The following is a 23,203-nucleotide window of genomic DNA, read 5'->3' as shown; positions in this document are numbered from 1 at the left end:
GGGGCCTGGAAAACCTTTTCCTAGACTAAACTAAGCCTCCAAGGCTTCTTTTTTATGTTAAACATTTTCAGACGTTCCCAGGTTGCTTTAGAATAATTATAAGGAACAGGAAGTGCACAATGTAAGGGAATAAGGCAACAACGCATCCCATTCTGTTTTATTCCCCTTCAGCACTAAGTGGCTTTCCAGTTTGGTGAAGTGCAGGGGAAGCTCCAGATTCCAATTGAACATGAACATTTTGGTTATTTTCTACCCTCTGATACTTTGTTTGCAGCCACCTCTCAGCTGCTGATCCCCAAAGGCATGGCAGGCAGCTCTTGCAGCCTGACTAAAGCACCATTGCTGGCAAAACACATTAATTTTTGTCCTGGTGACAATGCCTGATCCGTCCTGTCCTTCTCTTAGGCACTGTTGGACACATTTAGCACCAGCATGTACTTATGACTCACAAATAACTCACAGGATTACTTCAGCCTGCTTGAGATTCCAAAATAATCACTCAGGATTTGCATGTGAGACCGTTCACAAACCTGGGGGGAAAAGTGATCAGATGTGAAACTGCAAAATCGTGGAGTCATGGAATCACAGGATGGTTTGGATTGGAAAGGACCTTAAAGATCATCCCATGGGCAGGGCACTCCAGGCTTTTGTAAATAGGCTAAAAATTCCCTCCCACCAATCCATACATTTGACAAATAATGACAAATCCTGAATGAAAATGCCGGTGTAGTGTGTGGTCAGAAGGAAGAACAAACCACAACAATACAACTCTAAAAGTCAATGGGATTTCTGTGAAAACAGAGGAAAGTTGCCCATTCTCCATCAATTGTCAGCAGGAAAGATTGATGTCATTATTGACTGGCCTCAAACTATAAAGGCAGGAATGAGAAGTGGCAATACTTGGATGAGCTTCTTGAGAATACCAAGCTCTGTGGAGGGATGAATATTTTGTTTCACTTTACCCCATTTGTGCTTTAATATTAGTTAAATATTTTTTTCCTTACTTTTGTAACTTCAGAAGAAGAAGAGAGGAAGTAATTTAGATTGCAGGCAAAAAGTTTGTAAATGGGTAAATCCCCTCCTCCCACGTTATTTTTATTTGGTTTATTTAAACACCCCCAGCAGGGCAAGAAACTGGGAAAGGAGAGTGAGGGGGGAGTAGAAAGAGCCTTTAGGATGTAAAGGCTGGTGCCTTCCTTCCTGAGCAGTGAACGTGGGTAACTGTGGTGCTTTGGCAGAGTCAAACAGGGGCTGGCAGCTGCTGCAGCTCCGAGCTGATCCCTTCAGGTGCTGGGAGTGAGGATTTGGTGTTACTGCTCCCTTGCTGTGTCTGTCCATGGGTGTCTGTCCGTGCTGTGCAACACCTCCTGGGAGAGGAGCCAATCCATTCTGGAGGGAAAGGGATCAAGAGGTGGATGTCCAAATGCTTTAGTGCAGCCCCTTTTTGCTGCTGCCTGCTGGGCAGTGCCCGCAGAGGGGTGTTGGCAGCAGGAGCTGCTGCCCTGTGCCATGGGATCACCCTGCCTTTGGGTTCCAGCCCCTGAGAACCAGCCAGCAGTGGGGGCTGAGCGGTTCTAATAGTTAATTGTAATGCTGTCGTGGCCTGAGCAGAACAAAACAGAAATAATCAGGCTAAAAACAAACAAAAAAACCCCAAAAGCAGCACAGTGTTATTTTAGAATAAAAGCACATGTAGCTGAACTAATACTCCTGACGAGCAAGGACATGGATTTCTCCCAGGGCATCCTGCAGTCCTGTAGGGGAGAAGTGACCTTATTTGCATTTTTCTTGTTGAATTGCTGTTGGGATTTCTGCAGCATGCCAAGAGCAAATTCCTCCAGGAGAACATGGAAATATCACAGCACTAACGCAATATCCTCCAAGTAGCTTCCTGCTCCTCAGCCCCTGCTGCCCCCCTGCCCTCCCACCACTCCTAGCCAGCAATGAATGACAGCCCTCGGCCTCTTCCTTTCCCATTTCCCTCTCATTTCCCCTCTGTATTCCCAAAATTGCTGCTTCCCCTTTTCCAGAAGAATCCAGGACCTGCCCTCCCCGCCGCGCCCTCGCCGTGCGCTCCTCGCGAAGGTCAGCACTTGGCACTTGAAGGCTGCGATTCCAGACGCCTCTCTCGGGAGCATTTTCCACTCTAATCAGGTCCTCTAAATTGCTTAGGCTCTTCCCCAGCATGAAGCCCTGCTCCAGTTTTGCAGGCAGATAATTAAATCCCGAGCCCAGGAGCGGCGTTGCAGCTGCGCCGTCACTTCTTCTCCGCGTCTTCTCATCTTCCCACCCTGCCAGGGCGGCTGAGACAGGAGCACGGAGCTTTTGGAGCCATGGATCATCTGCCTGGGGAGTATCCAGCACTGAGATGGCTCTAAAACCAGGGAGGTGTGCAGCTCACTGCAGCAGCAGGACTGCACATGAGAAACCGTCCAAAACATTCCGAAATCTGTTTTTTTCCTTCTCCCGGAGCTCGCTCTGCCATCTTCCCGCAGGAGAATTAAAGCAGCAGGATGCCAGGAAGGGCTATTAACTGTCACCTCTTAAGCTCCCTGTATAATGTATGCACATACTAATTACATCGTAGGAATAGCACGGATTAATTATACACATCACAAGTGGGATACAGCGTTTTGGTATTTAAAGGATATTTTTATATAAATGACACATTTGGAACTTGAAAATAGCACAGATTGGGTTTGTCCAATGAAAGACTGCAAAATTCTGAATTTAATGTATAATATAACCTTTATTCTTTTTCCTCTAAACTCTTGGAAACTTACATAACAATCGTGCTTTAATTATGACACCGTTTATAGACATTTAAAATGCATCTTAATTTATAAATATTTTACATTTGGTCCATAGAACAGGTTGCAATTTACTAAATAATACTGTACTCTTTTAAACAGGCTCTGTATATATTTTTGAATATGTATATATTACATATATATTTTTATATAGAGATAGATTTGCTTGGTGTTGGATATTTCCTTATTGCAAAAAGCATATATGATCATACAATAATCTTTCTTTTTCAGGGCAAGTACTACAAAAAAGATACAGCTATTCACAGTTTACACACAGTAGTTCTACAACACTAGTTTGTGCTATGTGATAACGTTTGTACAGCTTTTTGCTAAAGAGCAGGTCTGTCAAACATCTGTCATAATTGTTTACAATCAAACATTAAATACTGCATTTTTCTTAGAACAACATGGGACTCGGTTACATTAAACAATAAAGAGAAAGTTGGAGTTTTTATCCTTAGTCTAATGAATTCCACAAGTATGATGTATCACGTGTGATGTCTGTGTAGGATGTAGGGGTTCCTCTAAATCCCAAAGACTTACAGGACGTTTGCATCTCAGCTATGGCCGTTTAGGATGGAGCTTAGATCTCCTAGTATTTTACATTTGACCTAGGTATGAAACAGTTTAGAACCTACCCAACATACTCTGAGAGTTTAGGATGTAGTTTGAAATACATGTGTATTATATATATATTATTTCTACATAATGTGCTTGACATTCTGAGAATAATACCTTATTGCAAGAACATGTTTGTCACCTTCAGACGAGAACAACGAAAAACCCAACATTCACAGGTAACATGTTTTTTTGTTTTTTTCCACGTAGTAGTTCTACATAAATTGTGCTATCTAACATTGTACGGTGCACAAAAAAAGTTTGCTGAAAAGCATGTTTTCATTGCACAGTTCTGTCACAGTCATTTACAATCAAACATCACCCTCCCAAAAGAAAAAAAAGCCTCTGTGCCTGTCTTATAGCTGCCAAACGAGAAATGCCAAGCGGGGCTCCCGCTGCATTCCCCACACAGGGAAAACTTCCAGGGGCTGGCCGGGCTCTCTGGCCGTGTGGCAAATGCAGGACAGAGCCCAGAGCGGGATTGCATCGGGATCAAAGAGCTCTCCCTCGTGCCCTCAGCACCACCCAGCCCCTGGAAATGGAAATCCCACTGCTCTCAAAGTGCCGACCACGCGGAGTTTGGGGTTGGGAACTGGGGAAGTTCTCTAGCAGGTTCAGTTGAGCCCGACATTGGAACTCACTTCGATCTTTAAGCCGTTGTTTTGGTTTCTATTTTGGTGGCATTGCAATAATAGTAGAGTGATAACAGCATGATAAAAGCTCAGGGAGCCTGAGCTTGAATGGCAAATACTTTGTATTTTACTCCTGGGAATCTTTAAGAGCTCTTGGCTATTACTTTGCTAAAAAAGTTAAAAGTCATATTTATGCCTCTAGCATGGATTGACACAGATATCTTCTTTTTATAAGAAGCGAGATATGTACTTTTAAGGAAATTTATGACCTTGTCTGAAAGTCACCCTGAAAGGCTGAGCACAGCCAGTGTGTTTGGCCTGGGCTGCACTGCCACAAACAACTCAATTTTTGCACTAGGAATGTTTATAAAGGCTGTGCCTGCTGTTAATTGAAGGAAGAGTCTCTTCCCCCCTCAAATGGCCTCAGCTGGAACAAATTTTAAGGGCAGACTTTTGCACTGGAAATCACTTGTTTACAAAATACTCCGTTCTCTTTGTACAAAACAACTCCGAACGTAATTTTACTCCTGCAAAGTCAGAAATAACAGTCTTGGGATTCAGCGGTAAGAAATAGTGATCAACTACTAAAAATCAGCAGCACAAAACTTCAAATAGTCGTGCTAAAAGGTAGATTAAAAAGGTCTTGGCACATCAATTTACAAATTCCAAGGTATGCAACTATCATTGTGAAAGGATAAAAACATTAACAGTCTGTGGATTGCTGGAGAACACAAAAACACTGTCAAACATCTGAGCTCGCGACGGCTGATCGAACCCATGGCGATTCCCTCGGAGTGGAGATGACCTTGTTGCTTTTTTTTTTCCTCTTTTTTTTTTTTAATATGTATTTTTTATTTTTTTTTTTTTTTGCCACTAGAGGTAGGTAATTATATTCTCAGACGTGAATTTGTGGTCATATTCAACCATATTTTTTGTTTTTCTGGAGGAGGAGCGGTACTTGGACGAGGGAGGAGTTTAGATGTAGGCTTCTTTGTTGGCAGAGTTGCTTTGTTGGGCCTGGTCTGGCCCATTCTCAGGGTGGGTGATGTCTTCACTTGGCTGAATCATCACTTGGATGCGCTGTTCAAAGGACAACAGTAAATGTGAGGCAGCCAAAAAACTCTTTCTAACCTTACTCTTCTTTTTTTTTTTTCCTAAATATTTAAAGACAATTCTTCCCAGGGACCGGCAGCAAGCCACTTCCACTAAATAGAATTCCAGCTCTGTCCTGAAGGTGACAGGAGGAGCTGAAAAACCCTGTGCCAAATGCTGGGTGCCAACAAGGAAATGGGAGTTTATTTTCCTGGGGGAAATAAATGAGGAGAGGCTCCGCTGTGAGCCCAGGGTCCAGCACAGGAGCTGTAGTGGGCAGTGGGCAGCAGTGCTGGGCACCAGAGTGATGGGCATCTCCCCACGAGAACTGAGAGTTCCTCCAAGGATAAACCAGTGTTTTAGAGTGTTTTATTCCTATTCTGTCTTTCGTCACCCTTTTGTCCTCTCTGTTCCTTCAGCTTCTCTGCCCAGCTCACATTCATATCTCAAAAGAAATTCCAGTCTGGCTCCTCAGAGCCTCTCACTGGTGCAGGCTCCCCCATCACTTAATAATAATTTGCCAATGCTTTCAAAAATGAGACCTCAATCCACAACAAGGCTGAGATGAGGAACTTTTACCATGGCCTCACACAACCCTGCCCAAAGAGCAGCTGTATTTTAGGGCAACAGTTCTCCTTTTGCACCTAAAAGTTTCCACAAGACCAAGGGAAATCCATTCAAAATGTAGGAGCTAAGAACAGGCAGGGGAGGAAACAAAAAAAAAATCAAAACCCAGATTTTTTCTGCAGACTTCTTTGAAGCCTCAGTGAGTCCTTCAAAATTTGCTGAAGACAAATCTTTGGATCAAGATCTGAGCATTTCATGAGGCATCACTCGTCAATTCTGCTTAAGATCATCCAGCCCTATGCAAAGATGGCTCTGTCAGCTGATTTTAGAATATTCCAGAAGTTCTGACAAATTCCTTTTGACAGTCTTTGGTTGCCACAATCACAGAGCACTTCAGAACTTGGGCTAGAGAACTGGCTGTGATGTACAGGAGGAGCTGGAGAGGGAAAACTGAGGATCCACCCAGATTAAAAAAATGAGCTGTGGTGATTGTAGGTGGTTCCTAAACGATGTGTGGGGCAATAACATGGCCAATATTTCCCACCCCTTTAGCAGCACATCTCTGAGGACCTCAGAACTGACTGAAATAAAAACTGACTGAAATAAAAACTGACTGAAATAAAAACTGACTGAAAAAAACCCCTGACTCTCTTCCATGAGAAATGTTACCTCCTTTAAAAAATGGGATGAGCAGTCAGGGAGAGGCTGAGAGCAATGAGAAAAAAAGCCCCTAATGTTCTTCACCAAGTGACTGCTCACAGAAATCCCTTAAATAAAGGCTCAAGGGAAGTGCTCCCAAGGTATTCCATGTCCTCCCTCCCAGCTGCAGCAGAGCAGGGCAGGTGTGGCTCAGAGCAGGTGAAATGCAGGAGCTGAAGCCTTGGGGGCCATCGGGGAGATGCAAGCAGGGTCACTGAGCAGACTCCTGCAATCCCAGAGTTTTGTAGCTCAGCCCCTGATTTTGATTCCAGCTCCCCAGAGCATCCCCTGCCATGATCCACGGCTGCGTGTCTTGCATTAATCAGGACAAATTTCCATAATTTGCAAACCTCTCCTCTGTTTTCTAGGTGTGAGGAGCTGGAATGCCGTGTCTGCAGCTGCCAGAGCAGAGATAAGGACCCTGTGGAATGTAGGGAATTGTGTTCAGCAACAGATGGCTCAGACACTCCTCTTGTCTTTTGGTTGGCACTTTTATGCGTTTTTTGGCTCAAAGCAAAATAACTGAGGGGGAAATAAATGACAGGAAAGAAGTGCTCAGCAATCTTTGATTGCACAAGGTGCCAAGGGGGTCGGGACAGGCAGACTTACCTGTTTTAGGGAGCCTTTCAGGGTTAGGAACATGTATGCCATGTAGCCAGGTATCAGCACCATAGAGGACAGGGCCATGAACCAGCCGACCCCCTGGCCCCATTTTGGGAACACGTAACTGCCCATGGTCAGAGGGGTCATCTGCACAGCACTGAAGATGAACACTCCCTGCAAAAGCAGAAGGGAGGGTTTTGGGTGAGATTCCCAGAGTGTTCTGGCTACAAGAGATTTTCTGGAGCTTCCCAAGAGGCCTCTTGCCAAAATGAATGTTTCACCTTCAGGCTGTATTTTCACATATAAACCTGAACCTCAGATAATCCAGGTGTGCTGCTGGTACCAGTAAATGCCTTGGATAAGCTGCACAGAGCCAGAGGGAAGGGGGCTGCTGGGGAAAATAGGGATCCTGGGAATACCTGTGAACGTGTACGTTGTGTCATTGAGCAACAACACCCACGTTGCTTTTGGGATGTTCTCCAGTGATGCCCTGCAGACACAGAATTCCATGGGCTATTCCCAGGAAAAACTCCTGTCCTGGCCTGTCTCAAATGCCTAAACCAATCAGGAAAACCTGCTAAAGTCAATCAGGAGAGAGGGAGGCTCATTCTGATCCCAGGCTGAGGCCTTGTGCAGGACAAATTCCCAGAGGAGGATGCAGAGGCAGATTTTTATCCCTGCTTTGAGCGGGGCTGGGCAGCATGTTCTGCTGAGGACTTGACAAATCTGGCCAGTCTGACAATGTTTGGCATCTTCCTCCTGTGCCACTAAAATAAAATGTATCTCTTCCTGATTGCTTGTTTTTTACAAAAATGAAATCTGCCTAGATTTGGGAAGGGATGACTCGAGGAACCCTCAATGTGAACACATTTCCATGTCTTTTTAGTCTCCTCATTTGCTTTCTCTGGTTAAATGCTGGCTCATGTGTAATAGTGGCTGCTTGATTAGTTTGTCACATTGCATCTGGGTTCAGTGTATGTGCAGTACATGTACATTCCTTTGCTTACTACTTCACAAGGTACTGAATGGGATTAACTGGGCAAAGTTTAGAATCAGGAAAAGGCTGTTCTGTGGTTTCCAGTTCAGATTCCTTGCAGAGTTTGACAGAAAACCCACAGCAATGAAGTATGAAATGAGTAATACATGCCACAGAATGCCATGAGGGAAGAACTTGAGTTTAGAACCCTGCTCTGTCACCAGAAGTGCTTGTGGAGGAATTCAGTTTACAGAATGTTGGTATTTTTGTGTATGTGGAAAATTTAGATTTTAGATTGCTAAATTCTATTTTAGAACACCAAAAAAAAAAAAAAAAAAAAAAAAAAAAAGGTCAAAATTTGTTCCTTACAGTTTTCTAAGTCTCCCAGTCAACGTCTTGAGCATTTCCAGAGGTCTAATAAAAATCTTGGCTTCTCTTTTTGGGGCACAATCTTTCTGGAATGACACAGCTTTTTGGCTATTGCCTTCAATGAGATTGCTCAAATCCTTAAAAAATAGTGAGGGCAGAACTAATATGAACCTGTGAACCTGTGGGGCTGGAAATGACAAGGCTGCAGCACCCAGGCCACTCATTTACATCCTTTCAACCAGAGAATAAAAGTTTGTTCCTTACTGCCACAATGATAGGAGTGAAAAAGGACCAGCAGAGTTTCCACCAGATGCAGGGTCTGTATCCCACCATCTCTTGGATGTTGTCATAAAATCTATTAACACCTGGATGTAGAAATAAGAAACAGCACAGAAACATATCAGGTAGTGGAGGTGATGGGAAGCTCAGTGGTTCTGAGAGACATTGCCATAAACTATGATTATATTTGGAAGCTCTACAAAGATCTCAAGATAACTTTTCCTCTGTCTGAATAGCAAAAAAAGTGTGCAAGCTCAAGAGCACCAAAAATCACCTGTTCTTACCCTTCCACATCATACTTAATTAAATAGAGACCAGCAAACTTATTCCCATGCAAAATGAGGAAGTTGTACATGGGAAGGTCAGATGCAAGAAACACCCTTGATTGATTTCAACCCTAGGTTATATTAGGGTGAGAAATTCAGGGTGTGTTTTACAATTACAACCCCCCTAAGCCATCCCAGCATTAACCAGCTTCGTTGCAGTGCCCACCATGCATGGGCAGAGGTGGAGCTGGAATCAGAGGGGCTCTCCTGCTGCTGCTGCTCTCCACCAGCCTCCCCAAGCTGTGTCTGTCACCAATTCGTGGCTCTGATTTCTTCATGGTTAGAGCCTGGAGCTGACAATTCCAAAGTGTGGTTCAAGCCCTGTATGGACCATCCACTTAAACTCCTTGTATGGTCCCTTCCAGCTCAGAATATTCTGTGATTTCTGGGAGAATTTTGGTGTATTTTTCCATTTGATGGGTTCATTAGCAGTGCCTCTCCCCTGTCAAATGCTTTCCATCCTCTCAGGCCCACTAAAATCCAGCAGGAAGGCTCCTGGAGCAGCTGGAGTGCCTCAGTGATGATGGGAGCAGCTCCTCAGAGGAGCTGATGCAGCTCTGAGGACAAAATACTGTGACAATATCCCACAGATCCATTAATCCTTAGAGCCAGAGTGCCAGTCCAGGCTTCTGGATATTTGAAGGTGATTATTCCCTAACTGACCAAGGAGCCTGGCTCACTGCAGGACCCTGGAGCGAGAGAATTTCTGGAAAAGCAAAATATTACAAATCCCAAGAGTCCTGAGGCAATATGTACCCAACAGCTCTGAAGATCCAGGCTTCCCAAGGGAGCGGGACAGGGAAAGAGATGGAATATCACCCTTCCAATGTTCCTGAAACACTTCATGGCTCCCAGGCCTCTAGGTAGGGTTTTTAAAAGGCAGCAGCACCTTCCACAGGCCAACTTTGAATTATATCCACAGAAACCAAGGCCACTTTCAGTTCCACCCCCAGCATGTGCACGTCAGCTACAGATCAGAGGATGAGTTATCCTCTGAGTGTGTAAAGCTCAGGGAAAACATACAAACAGGCTGTTTACCATAGCACCAGGATATCGAGATGCACTCAAAGAATACAAGGAACAAGAGACTCATTCCACTGGCAGAGTAGTAGTCAAAAAGCTTAAACACATAGATTCCACCCTGAAATGGAAAAGAAAGAATAAAAAAGTAGAGCAAGGCATCCAGCTTCAAAATGTAAGTTACAAACTAACAGTGGTGGGTAGGTTAGGGCCTACTAGTGTAAATTAAACAGGTTGAATTTTGTTCAGACTTGAGGTCAATCCTGACAAAATTAAGATTGCTACTGTTTAGACTGAAAAGTTTAATTTCACTTTTTGCTCTTTATTTGATAATTTAATCATAATTTAGCCATTAATCATTCCCTTCAAACAATTTGCAAAGTCAACATCTGCAGCTGCCACTTTTTGGACTGTAGGAATGTGGGGATGTGCATTTTGCTGTCCCCTGAGCCCTGCAGGGGACACCCAGGTAAGGCCTTTTAGGGACTACCTAAAAACAGAGGCCAGACAGAATTAGGGGAATAAAAAGCAGTTCTGTTTATTGAAGGGCCTTCAGGTAGATTTTGGGCAGATGACTCGCCCCAGGGCCTACACCCAAAAATGGATGATGGGTCAGGGGTTTTTATACTTGTATAAGTTTGGTCCATTTGCACACTGGGGGTTCATCTGCCAATTCCAGCTCCAGGTAATGAAGTCATTGACCCCAGGTTTGCTCCCCCAAGTCCCTTTTGTTCCCATCTCTGGGGCCTGGGGCAGTGAGGTGTCCTTGATTGCCAGGCCTGGAGAGGAATTGTTGTGTCTGCCCAAAATGGGAAAGCTGCAGCTGACACTGTGTGTGGGGTTTGGAGTTCTACACTAGAGAGCTGCAGGAGTGCAAATAGATGGAAAATAGAAAAGCTAAATAAATAAAAGCAAAAAATCCTAATATAAAAAAAATTAATCCTGATATAAATAAATAAAATAAGAATAAAAATTTCAAAGCTAAAATCCTAAGGCACCACAGGGCGTTCTATGCTTAAACCGCCAAAACCCTGGCGAGTGCCAATTCCTGACAATCCAGGGGCTGGCAGAGATTCCTGGCTGGACTGGAGAAGGGAGAATGCTGGTGCTGGGCAGAGGCAGAGCCCAGCCAGCAGTACCTGAGTGATGTTGGACAGCCCTATCACGTAGGACACGATGCACACCACGGCGATGAAGAGCTCGCGGCGGTTGCGCAGCAGCTTGGGGAACTCGTCCACCAGGGCAGTGATGAACCCTTCCACGGTGCAGAACTGCAGGGAAAGGGGACACAAAACACAGTCCAGAGCCCAGCTGGACACAGAACACAGTCCAGAGCCCAGCATGGAGTTCTGGGGAGCAGTTTGTGATTGGACCCTTTGCTGGCCTAAGGCTGCAGCCGTCCAGCGAGAAGTGAAAATTCACTTGACTGCAGCGGAAGCTCTGCTCCTGAATATCCTTGTTTCTGTCTAAAGAGATCTGGGCAAAAAGATTTCCAGCTCGAGGAACACTCAAAATTCTAAGCTATGAACTGTTGCTTTCACTCTGTGAACAGGAACTGTTCTTTTTTTTTGTAATAAATATGATAAACCTACAGTTGAGGGCTTTGGTCCCTTAATCCTACAAAATAAACTTCTCTTTTACATGATTTGCTCACATACAAGAAAGCCAACACACAGAGAAAGTCTAACCAGATTAGTGCTTCATGCAGGAGGTTAAAGATTCTCATATGATTCTCATATGTAATAAATCAAATATTCTCTGTATCCCCAGAAAACATTTTTGTTGAGGCTGTGTCCTCCAAACGGAAATCATGGCCACACTCCAGAATCCTCCTGTGTGTATATATTCAGATAAATGTTATCATTATGGTGGCTGAAATATGAAAACCAGAAGGTAAGTAAAGTTTTATTAATTTTCAGCAGAGCAAGTAGAATTGAACCAATGGTTACAGCTCCTGTAAATTACAGTGGATGAAATGTTTCAGTGACAGACAGAAAATGCAGGGAGCATGACAGCCTGTAGATACATATTCCTTTTAATAATATTAGACCACCTTCCTCAGCTGTTAGTTGCCTAGAGACAAGTGCTTTCAAGAATATTTTTGACCCAATTTTTCACAGCAGTTTCCCCCCAGATTGAGCAGTGGGTTTTAATGTCAAGCCTGAAGCTCACTGAAAAACAAAGAAATAAAAAGTGTAAGTTTTCAACTTCCTTTCATCTCCCAGGATAAAATGCCCTCTCGGTCCTTTTGTGTTCACAGGCTGAAGTCAGCTTGGATTTGTAGAAAATGATGTTATTTTCTCTCCTGAAAGACTGGTACAGTGCTGAGGTAGTAAATCCCATATTCCTTTACGTGCTGGGAGGGCTGTGCTAGGGACTGGGAAGTGCTGGTTTGCCAACTGCAGCTGATTGCAAGTAAATGAACACATCTGCCTAGCACTGGGCTCCTAAAAATGGTCCAAGAGTTCAGCAGCCAGGGGGGACTTCCCTGACCAAACCCTCCACGTATTCCTTGCAAAATAAAGCAGGGTGCTCTCCTGAGTGCTGTCATGGGGTTGTTCTCTGTATTAAAATTAGCACCAATTAACAAAAGGTTTTGTTGGACATAGTTATTTCTAAAGGGTTTTCTCTCATGCTGTGTGCTTTTTTATTTGTGTCACAATCAACATTTTTAATGATTCCATGTTTTAATTATTTAATAGTTTAATCTAGACAGAGAATATCTTGGATTTGCAAACCCCAGGGTTGATCCTTCTCCTTTATTTCCAGTTGTCAGATACCACCCAGAGCTTAGGTACAGCCTGAACCAATAAATTTGTGATCCTTTCCCTTGGGAAGTGATTTCAGAACACATCAAAACCCAGAACATCCTCAGTAACAATCCCATTGCCCACTGAATTAACTCCAGATCTTAAAATTAAATGTGTGCTGTGTCTTTTTGCTCCAGTGGTGAGTTCTGGAGCCACCCTTCAGAAATACCTGTGGCATCTAAATCTTGTAAAACATATCCCAGTGTCTCCTACACAGCTGAACATTGCACAGGTATTTTTAACATTGTGATTTCACAGGGAATATTTCAAAGGTAAGCTCCTTTTTGCCTGCAGAATAAATTTTCTGCCCATTTTTCATGTGCTTCCAACAGTTCATAAAAGAACAACAGTGTTCAAGTGTCAGGTTTTTACTCAGTCTTTCCTGAGAGCCTCCTATTCTTTATTTGATTATTCCAGGGATCATCCTGCCCCACTTCCAGCTGGCAGTGGAGAGTACAGGGGGAGCCCTGTTGTGTTATTTTGTCTGACCAAAATGGGAAAGCAGCACCTGACACTCTGTATGGAGTTTAGAGTTATACACTGAAGAACTGCATATGAAAAATACAAACCCTAAATATATAAAAAATCCTAACATAAAATAAATAACCCTAATGTAAAATAAATAATCCTAAATTATTAAATAAATCCTAATTTATAAAATAACTAATCCTAATAGAAATAAATAAAATATAAATTAAAATATCAAACCTGGTTCCGCCCAGTGGCAGAAAATCTGTTTTTTTTTTTGTTTCCACCCCAGTTTTACCTGACTGTCAATGCCAAGCATGAGCAGCATGGAGAAGAAGAGTATTGCCCACAAAGGGGAGATGGGCAACTGTGTCACTGCCTCTGGGTAAGCCAGAAATGCCAGTCCAGGGCCTGGGGGAGAAACAGGAGAGAGAAGATCAGTGGGAGGGCTTGGCTGGGATCCTCTGCTCCTGCTGGGCTCTGTTTGGGTGGCTCTGGATGCAGCACCTGAGCAGGGATTTCAGCTGCTCAGTGCTCCCTGACCAGCAGGGCACTGCAAGCACCTGGGTTTGAAAATGAACCAGCCAAAACAACAACAACAACAACAAACCAACCAGACAAACAAAAAAAAACCACCCCAGAGCCCCGCAAAGCCAACCAAGCAGAATACTGAATGAGTTCAGGAGCTGCTCCTGAGAGCCCTGGCACAGCCAAGGCAGGAGCGCTGTCCTTGGCTGGGGTTACATCCTCAGGCACTGCTCAGCTCTCTCTCCCCCCAAGCAGGTTTGACAGCTGCAATCTCCTGCTTTCACCGTTCAGAAGAGAAACAGAGACAGCTCAGCAATGGAGAAGACACTTCCCAGCATTTCCAGTATTCCCATTTGCTCTTCCATTCTCTAAATACACATTTTAATAAACTCTGTCCTTGTGGACAACCAAACTTTTTAATTTTTGTTCTTGCTAACAAATTCCTGTTTAAAAGGAGTTTTGTTGTTCTCATGGCATAGCTGGACATCAGGGTCAGAGGGAAAATCAGCACATTTAATAGACACAGGAATAAAGCTCATGTGCTTCACCTAAGGAGTGCCTCTGATTTTTCAGTTTCCATTAGAAGTCTGTCAGTGACAAGTGCTTGGTCACAGCCACCAAACCAGTGGAGCAAGGGTGGCGTCAACACCTGGGTCTCCAAAGTCTAATGAGGATTTTGAAGCAATTAATTGCTAACAAGAGCAGATATGATTGGAAAGCAGTTCAGAAAGCATTCCAAATAGCAGTGCTGAAAGCAAAATAAGCTTCAGATAAATATGATAATTTTACTCTGTTTTGCGCTCCACAGGAATGCAGCTACGCCTTTTAATAATATCATTTGTTTTATAAGGCTGTATAAAAGATGGCAAAACAACCTCTCATGGTGGTAAAATCTGGCACCAGCCTCCAAGCTTACTAGGAGAAATAGAAACCTTAATTAAAAGGTCAAATTTTTAAATATCCTTTGCAATTAGTGGTCATGGGCACCTTTCAGAGATCTGTAATCAAATGTACTTAATATGATGTAAAAATATTGTGGTGTTTGCAGGTGTAGCCTTTATATAATTCCTTCTGTATCAAAGACATAAATCCAAAAAGCTTATTTCACACACCACTGCCTTTCCAGAGCAGTTTTTAATAACAGCGCCTGCCATCATCATTTTGTACCTAATCTCTTTGTATGTGTAATTTATTGAAGATTATTTTTAGGGCTTAAATTCTCTCCTTTTCTAACCAAGGAGATATTTCAGTGGGTTGTGTTTGCTAATACAGTCATCCAGATTTTGTCCACCAGTGAGTTCCAGCCAAGCTTTGAGTTATGAGATCCCTCCCTGTGGCCAGAACTGCTAAGTGAGTATCTGGTGCACCAGCTGGGTCAGGGCAGCCATCTGCTCTGCTGCTTTAAGCTTTTTCAGCTGGAAGACACACAAGAAACTGCAAGGAAGAACACAATCCTCCCATGGACAGCTCCACAGCTCCCTGCCCTAAATAAAATGTCTTTCATGATACAGAGTCACATGAAACAGGTGTAGGTCTGAACAGGGGAGAAATGGATTTGCCTCCAAGGGCTTAACCTCAGGAAATGGGAAAAGGAATAAAACTCAGCTGAATGGGGAAATATCAGCTTAAAACCCAGCCCATAATGACCAGCATTCCTCCTGCTCTGCCTGGAGTGGGTTGGGATAACACTTTTTCTTCTGCCTTTCCTTCTGGGAGACTGAGGGGACAGGGAGCTGAGGAGCTGTGAGGAGGGATTTTAAGCAGTTGCAGGAAGAACCTACAAGCAAAAAAACCCCAAAAAACCCTGATGCATAGCTTAGAGGAAAAGATTTTGGGTACCTGATGCTGCAACATCTGCAATTGGCCTCTTTGTGACATTGGCCATGAATCCCACAATGGAGAAGATGACAAAGCCAGCAAACATGCTCGTGCATGAGTTTATGCAGCACACTATGATGGAGTCCCTGAAACAAAGGGAAGGGGCTTTAAGCAGCAGGGAAAGCAAATGTTCATCCTTTTTGGGTTGTTTTTTTGTGATTCTTTTTTTTTTAAATTTTATTTTTAATTTTTTTTTTTTGTCCTGTGGAAAATCTCAATGATTTAGGATTTCCCAGTTTGGCTTCCATTCCATGCTGGGGAAGTCTGTCCAATTGGTGTAAAGGCAGTTACACATCTCACCCCCAGCCAGCTGGAACAGTTAATATTCAGCACTAAACTTTATTTCAATTATCTGTACACAGAGACAGAACCCAGCTCCAGCTGAGACAGGCAAGTGCCACTGCAATATGTGCAGTCATCTGCTTACCTGTAAACATTATTGTGGAAAGGGTTGTAACTTCCAAGGGCAATCAGTGAACCAAGACCCAAACCGTAGGAGAAGAAAATCTGTGTGGCAGCATCCAGCCAAACCTGATTGCAGGAAACAATTTTTTTAAAAATCTGTTTCTGCACTTGAGGAACAAGTCATATGTCTGAAAGGGGAACAGTGAGGAGTGAAACTTTGGTTTACCAGCACACAATATTTACCTCAGAGTCTGAAAGCTTACTGAAGTTGGGAGTTATATAGAATAAAATGCCTTCCTTTGCTCCAGGCAGTGTTACACCACGGAAGAACAAGATAAGCAGCATAACATAGGGATAAGTAGCAGAGAAATATACCACCTGATGTGAAGAAACAAGACAGTGTAAGTGTGCAAAAAAGAATGATCAAAAGTATTTGCTCCCTGAACATACTCTAGCAGCAACTGAGGATGGCTCTTAAAATTGAGGCATTTTTCAATGAAAAAGCTTGGGACGTGCCTACAGCAAAATTCTCTAAACTCAAGCTCTGAAGACAGGTGGCTGCTGCCTATTTTTCTGAAAACAGAACAGTGTGGACTAGGATGTTTTCACACTTTTTTTTTTTTTTGGTATTTAACACAAGGAAGTCCCAAAAGCACAAGGATCGTGGCACCAGGATCCTGCTCGTAAAACATCTGGCAGTTCATTTTCCCCACACTCTCCTCCTCTATATTACAGGCTCCTACTTTCTTGCCTTTTCCGAGGTCCTGTAAGAAACCCTTTCTGAAGTCAGACTCAGCCCTCTTTTTGCCCTCTTTGTGCTTTGGAGACAGGAGAAAGGAAATGGTTTGCTCGGAGCTCAGCTCAGCCCTGTCCTACACACAGCTCAAGGTGGATCACAGTTATAACCTCCTGTCAAACTAACAATCTGTTCCCTCAGAGTGAAGAAATCCCAGTCCTTTGCACCAGACCTGTGGTCTTCTAACCCAACACCAAACCCCATTGCTGTGGCTTTTCATTTCCCTAGGATTTCTTCTGACAGGAAAAAGCATGAGCCATCATCAGATGTTGCTGCCCTTTCATTCAGAAAGGTCTTTCAAGAATGTACTTTCCATTAATTGATTAGTAAATCCTAATTTCCACTCACAGCCAGGCAGACCCCAAGAAGCACAGGGCGAAATCCTGTGGAAGGACCTCAAATGTTTCTCACCCACATGAGGGAAGGTGGGAGCAGCTCTTCCCAACACTTCCTTACATATCCAGACCCAGCAAGAGCTGAGCAATAAATACACAATTCTTGCTGGAACCAAACCACTCCATCCTCACTCTGTTGCTATTCAAACCAGCTGGAATATTCATCCCAGGAAAAAGCAGGAATATTTTTAGGTGATTTTATACCTGGCCAAGCTGAGAGGCCTGTAAATGAAACATCTAAGGCTGTGGTCTGACCTAGCTAGAGAGGAGCCAGCTCTTCCTAAAACTTGGGGCTGTATCAATCCAAGAAAACACAAATTAAATCCTTCACAGCCAAACTGCCGCGGTGCCTCTTACCTCAAGAATTCTCAGAATATTTGAGCAAAATGGGCATTTTTAATTGAAAGGTATTTACAGTACTTTTTAATCTTACCTTTCCAGTCCAGCCTACCCCCTTCCAGATACAAAAATACACCAGGATCCAGGCAATTGCCAGGGTGATTGCCAGTGGCCACCGGATTTGCCCGGGCTTTTCCAAGCCGTCGGTCATTTGGTGCATGTTGCGTCTGCAACGAGCCAACACAACATTTGGCAAAGAATTCAGAAGGTGAAACAGGAAGGATAACAAGGTGACCCTTGGACATGCACGGGAAGGAGAGAGGAAAGTGCTGAGCTTACTCCCAGAACTCCACCACGGCACTTGTCATGTTGGTGGTGTTTGCTAAGGTGTAGTTGGAGAAGCAGCGGTCGGTGTTCCAAGGGTTCTCACAGTGTTTCCAAGGAAGGGTCTGGAGAAGGGAGAGCACAAAAAACCTGGAGTCAAACACTTCTTAAGCAAGAATTACCTCAAGTATCTCTTTCTTTGCTAGAACTGACAGCTGAGTGCAGAACTAAAGCACCTGGAGCTCTGCAGACATTGATCTCCCTGGAGTGAAAGTTATTTCAATTCCTATCAGTTGTGGGAGGCAGGTGTGGAACTATTCCCTTTTTTCTTCAGTACAGCAGCCCAAACACTCTGGATTCAACACACTCACCATGAGAGTATATTGAAACAGCACAAAGGACCTCCTGGAGGTCCTGCTACCTCTTGTTGCACAAGAGATAATAAAATTGGGATGGTTATTGATCAGAGAGTTTCATTTTCCCATCAGGTCAGGGGACAATTGGAGAGAGGTAAAATTTCTATTTGTTACATGCATGTGTCCATCCCATCTTTCAGAAGTTGTGAGGAGCAGAACCTGTTTCTCATGGTATCCATTAGAATGAGCCTCATTTACATGTAATTTATGGATCCTTCTGATGGCAATTGTTGGGAAATCCTCTCACAGAACTTCTGTGTCAGGGCACTGTGTGCTTTATACAGAAGGATAAGAGGCTTCAAGGGAATTAGAAGTCAATATTCATTTAACACGGGCCACAAGAAACACTTCCAGACTCTGCCTGACCTTTCACATCAATAACAATTCTGAGGACAACAAAGCAGAAATGATCATGTCACTTCCAGACAGTAATTAATGCAAATTTGGTCAAGGCAAAATTCTTTAAAGCCAAGAACAAGCAAGCATGAGCAAAATTTATAGAAGAGACAATTGAACAATGACGCATTAATTATATACAACTTATGTAAGAATGCTTCCTCAGATGGCCAAACCCCACAAATCAGACAGGACTTACTCAGCTGATGAATCACCCTTGAGGGGGAAAAAAAGGCAGCTAAAAATAAAGTAAACAGGAAAGAAAACAAAGCAAAAATAACAACAATGAATGGAAGTTCAGAGCTAATCAAGTCACAGACCTTCCATTCCATGGGGGTTTCTTTAATAAACCCCTCTATCATTAAGCCACATTGCAATGATACTATGTTCCAAAGAACTCATGTTTGTGTGGCTGCTACTGAAGAAACAAAATAATTAGTTGTACACTAGAATTTTTCTTGGGGGAGTGACTGACTGTAAGTTCAGCTTTCTGCTCTAAATTTCTTGTGGAGAAAAATAAAATTAAAAGGGATTTTTACAAAATGGGTTTTATTAGTAAGAATGGATTATCCTACAGATTTCTGTGTGTGCTGTGTTAACCTCACACATCTACACTGAGGCAGATTAGTGATGCATCCATATTTTACTTGGCTTTATATCCACAAAACAATTCCCCATCCCCTCTGACACACACTTACAGTGGTAAAGGAATTATACAGGTAGTATATGGCCCAGGAAATAATCACAATGTAGTAAATATTTAGCCAAAAGGACAGGACTGCAGCAGCCAGTCCCACACCTGTAAGGAAAACAAAGAGAAATAAAACCAAGGGAACTTCCAGTTGAAGAGCTGCATTCAGGGCAAAGACATCAGGGCAGGCACCATTGGGAAAAGTTGTAGGAGTGAGAATTTCAGAAGTGCCATTACACAAAGGTCATTATTTGGGTGATGGCTCAGCCATCCATGAACTCACTGCCAGCCTTCAGCTCTCTCTGCTGTGCAGTCCCACCAGCTGCTGCTGCTGAGAGTTCCCCGGCATGCCTTACTCCCAGGAAAAGGAGCTAAATCAGCTCATTCTCTGGAACAGCAGCCCCACAGGAGCTCGTGGCAGATGCACACACAGTGAGAATGTGTTCCAAGGCTCTCAGGACACGGATCAGAGGGCCTGGTGCTCAGTGCAGGCTGTTGGCACGTCATACTAAAGACATGCCAGGGTTCCACCATGAGGGTGTCTTCTGCTCCACATGGACACTCCAGGGGTGTTCTGAACTATTCAGGACAGCTGTTCCATGACTCTGAGCAGGAGGAAGTACTCACAATAATCAGGATAATGCAAAGCAAGGTTGATCCAAACCTTACCAACAGCAGCAACTCAAGCAAAATCACTTCTCTGTGAGAGACAATTTGATCTCCCTGTATTTTCCCAGTGTTAAATCTCCCAGAGCAAAATCCAGTTTCAACAAACTTGCAGCTCACCCTGTGCTAATTGTCAGTCCTACTGTGTCAGGTAGTTTGTAACACCACGCGCAGCTCTGCTGGGCCAGAACTCGGCTCAGGAGCTCAGAAGTGTCAGAGGATTTGGGATTAGAAGGGTGAAAATCATCATTTGAGAGCTTTGTGGGTCTGTGCAGAATCGAGATTAAAACCCTGGGTTCTGGCAATCAAACCTCAAACTCAAAGCGTGGAGTGAGTTTTTCTTAAGGAATTCAGCATGAAATTGCCAAAAGTGTCTGGCTTTTGACTTCCAGTTAAAAAAAACAGGTGATGCCAATCTCTGTGAGCTCAGAAAAATTTACCAAAGTTTACCAAATTGCTGTGAACACATCCAAACCTGCTCAGGCAACTGCTGCTGGATATGCTATTTTTAACAGTCTTTATGCATTTCTACAGAAAATCCCAAGAGTTTTTGAAGTTCAAAAATAAGTTTGTTGCAATTCTAATGCCTAAATCTTACTATTTTTAATGGAGAATAAAAAATATTTCAAAAATATTTTTTTATTTCAAAATCATCACTTACACCTCAGAAAATCAGTGTCTTTAAAAAAAGCATGGTTTAAGTATAACTGAAAGACACCAAGAAACATCCTTGCCCTGGCACTTTTGGAAACTTCTGCAATTTGGAAACAAATGAGAAAGAATTGGAATCCATAGCATACCTTTGAACATTGGAGCAAGCTTCCACACTCCAAGGCCTCCTATAGATGTATACTGACCAAGGGAACACTCCAAAAGGAACAGTGGCACTCCAGCAAAAATTAAAGTAAGGAAATAGGGAATCAGGAATGCACCTAAAAAGGAATTTTAACAAGCCTGTTACAATGGGGAAAAACACAAGCGAATTTCCAGTTTCCATCCCTGTTCCAAATGAAAAGAAACCCACAGGGTATTTTTCCTCTCAGATGTAACCTTTCAAAAATGTTAGTGGAAATCACACGTGCACTTCTTAACCAGCACCTCCAGAGGTGAAAATAAAGGGAGAAACAGAACTCCCCATCGTTTAAATGTTTTCTGTTGAAGTAAAAAGCTGAAATCCAGAAGCCTGTGGGCTTTGCTGCCTTCACCTCTCATGGAGAGCACAAAGGCTTTAACCAGCCCTGGCTGCTTTCCAGCCTTTTATGGGGAGCTCAGAGTCAGCTACAAACCCCATGAAAATCGTCTCAAAACTCAGCCCAAAAGAGAGGGATCTGCAGGGTTGGGTGGAGGGCAACGTGCTTCAGTTCTGCTCTGATACTTTATGGTCTTTCAAGTGCCACTGGCAGCTAGGAGTTAGAATAAATACCAGGGCAGAGCTCAAAGCAGAGCTCCACACTCCAAAATGGCTCTGAACCTCCTGGAAAAGTGGAAAGCAAGAAAACCCAAAAAAACCCAAGCCAAAACAACAACAACAAAACCCCAAACCAAAACAACAATAAAACCCAAAAGACCTAAAACAAAACAAAAAACTAAAAGAAAAATCACAAACAACACAGCAAATAAAAAGCCAAATAACCACCCCCAATAATAAACCAAACCAACCCTATAAGCCAACCAAAAAAAAAAAAATACAAACCAAAAAACCCTCAAAAATATCCTGCAACACCCTAAAAAACCTACCAAAAAATCCCCAAATAACACCAACTAAATGTATGAAAAATCTATCCAAACCAGGGTTTGATTTGCTGGTGATTTGCTGGTGACTCCCAACCCACAATCACGGCCAACGTACCTCCACCATTCTTGCCGCACAGGTACGGAAATCTCCACACATTCCCTAAGCCAATGGCATAACCTACACAGGACATAAGAAAGTCAAATTTCCCTTTCCAAGTGTCTCGGTCTGGAAGGTCCGTCTTCTTCTTCTGCACTTTTACTACCAAGGTTTTGGGCTTGTCGTTGGTGATGGAGGCGTCGACCTCGGTGGAGATCTGTCCGTCCGCCACTTTGGTGCCGTTGGTGGCCATGTCTCTGGGCTTGGCTGGCGAGGCTCTGGCGGCGGCCGGGCGGGAGATTTCAGCACCAGTCCACGTGGACAGCAGCTTTGCGGCTCGTGGCGATCCACCCGGGAGCGACGGCGTGTGCAGGGCCGGCCCGCGGAGCCACCGCGCGGAGCCTCAGCGTGCCGCGGAGCCACCTGCGCGACACGGGCACACTCAGACACACGGCCAAGGCCTCCTGGCAGGGCTGGCTCTGCACCCAGCAGGGAGCAGAGGGGAATCCCTACAAAACAAGCCCTAAGATCCACTGATTGTAACTTTTCCCTATGGATAACCTACAGAAAAAAGAATTTTAAAAAAACCAAACCAAGGAATAGCAGTTGTCACCTTTAACAGTGGGTAAATATTGAATTTAGAATGTTCACGACTAATCCAAAACAATAACCAATGTAAAAAAAAAAAAAAAAGAATAAACCAAGGAATAGCCTGTTGCCACCTTTAAGAGTGGATTAATACTGAATTTAAAACATTCACGACTAATCCAAAACAATCTCCAAGACCCATTTATTGTATTCTTTCCTATAGATCTATGAGTCTACAGAAAAAAGGATATAAAAAAAAAACCAAACCAAGGAATTGCCATTGCCACCTTTAAGAGTGAGTTAATACTGAATTTAATAGTGGGTTAATGCTGAATTTAGAATGTTCATGACTAATCCAAAACAATCTCCAAGACCCCTTTATAATATTCTTTCTGATAGATCTCCTATGAGTCTACAAAAAAAAGGATTTTAAAAAAACCAAACCAAGGAATAGCGGTTGCCACCTTTAATAGTGGGTTAATACTGAATTTAGAACATTCACGACTAATCCAAAACAATCTCCAAGACCCATTTAAAATATTATTTCCTACAGATCTCCTATGAGTCTACAGAGAAAAGAATTAAAAAAACCCAAACCCCTTTAATAGTGGATTAATAGTGAATTTAGAACATTCATAATTAATCCAAAACAACCACTGAGACCCACTGATTTTATTTCAT

The 23,203-nt window shown here is 43.3% G+C and overlaps 1 protein-coding gene across 1 annotated transcript; it reads right to left on the bottom strand.

The window, feature by feature from the left end:
- Positions 1–2,729: 2,729 nt before the first annotated feature.
- On the bottom strand, positions 2,730–22,371 carry SLC6A1 (solute carrier family 6 member 1). Its single transcript, XM_041489948.1, has 14 exons — positions 21,953–22,371; positions 20,904–21,035; positions 19,445–19,545; positions 17,950–18,059; positions 17,705–17,837; positions 16,324–16,458; positions 16,103–16,206; positions 15,637–15,761; positions 13,568–13,680; positions 11,131–11,262; positions 10,010–10,112; positions 8,631–8,731; positions 7,028–7,195; positions 2,730–5,140 (listed from the first exon to the last, which is right to left on the bottom strand). The coding sequence occupies exons 1-14, from the start codon at positions 22,185–22,187 to the stop codon at positions 5,036–5,038; spliced, it is 1,797 nt and encodes a 598-aa protein (XP_041345882.1). The 5' UTR covers positions 22,188–22,371; the 3' UTR covers positions 2,730–5,035.
- Between the last annotated feature and the right edge of the window lie 832 nt (positions 22,372–23,203).

This window comes from Pyrgilauda ruficollis, unplaced genomic scaffold, assembly GCF_017590135.1.
Source record: "Pyrgilauda ruficollis isolate IOZ18807 unplaced genomic scaffold, ASM1759013v1 scaffold97, whole genome shotgun sequence".
Classification (NCBI taxonomy): Eukaryota; Metazoa; Chordata; class Aves; order Passeriformes; family Passeridae; genus Pyrgilauda; species Pyrgilauda ruficollis.
The sequence above is the reverse complement of the archived record's forward strand: the minus strand, read 5'-3'. Positions and strand labels throughout refer to the sequence as shown.

What these genes read in the sequence shown, in the direction of transcription:
- SLC6A1 (XM_041489948.1), bottom strand. Translation starts at nt 22,187, where the DNA reads ATGGCCACCAACGGCACCAAAGTGGCGGACGGACAGATCTCCACCGAG. An exon ending in TTCCACAATAATGTTTACAG is followed by an intron (nt 15,762 to 16,102) that starts GTAAGCAGATGA and finishes CCTTTGTTTCAG; the next exon opens with GGACTCCATCATAGTGTGCT. An exon ending in GGCTGTCCAACATCACTCAG is followed by an intron (nt 10,113 to 11,130) that starts GTACTGCTGGCT and finishes TTTCCATTTCAG; the next exon opens with GGTGGAATCTATGTGTTTAA.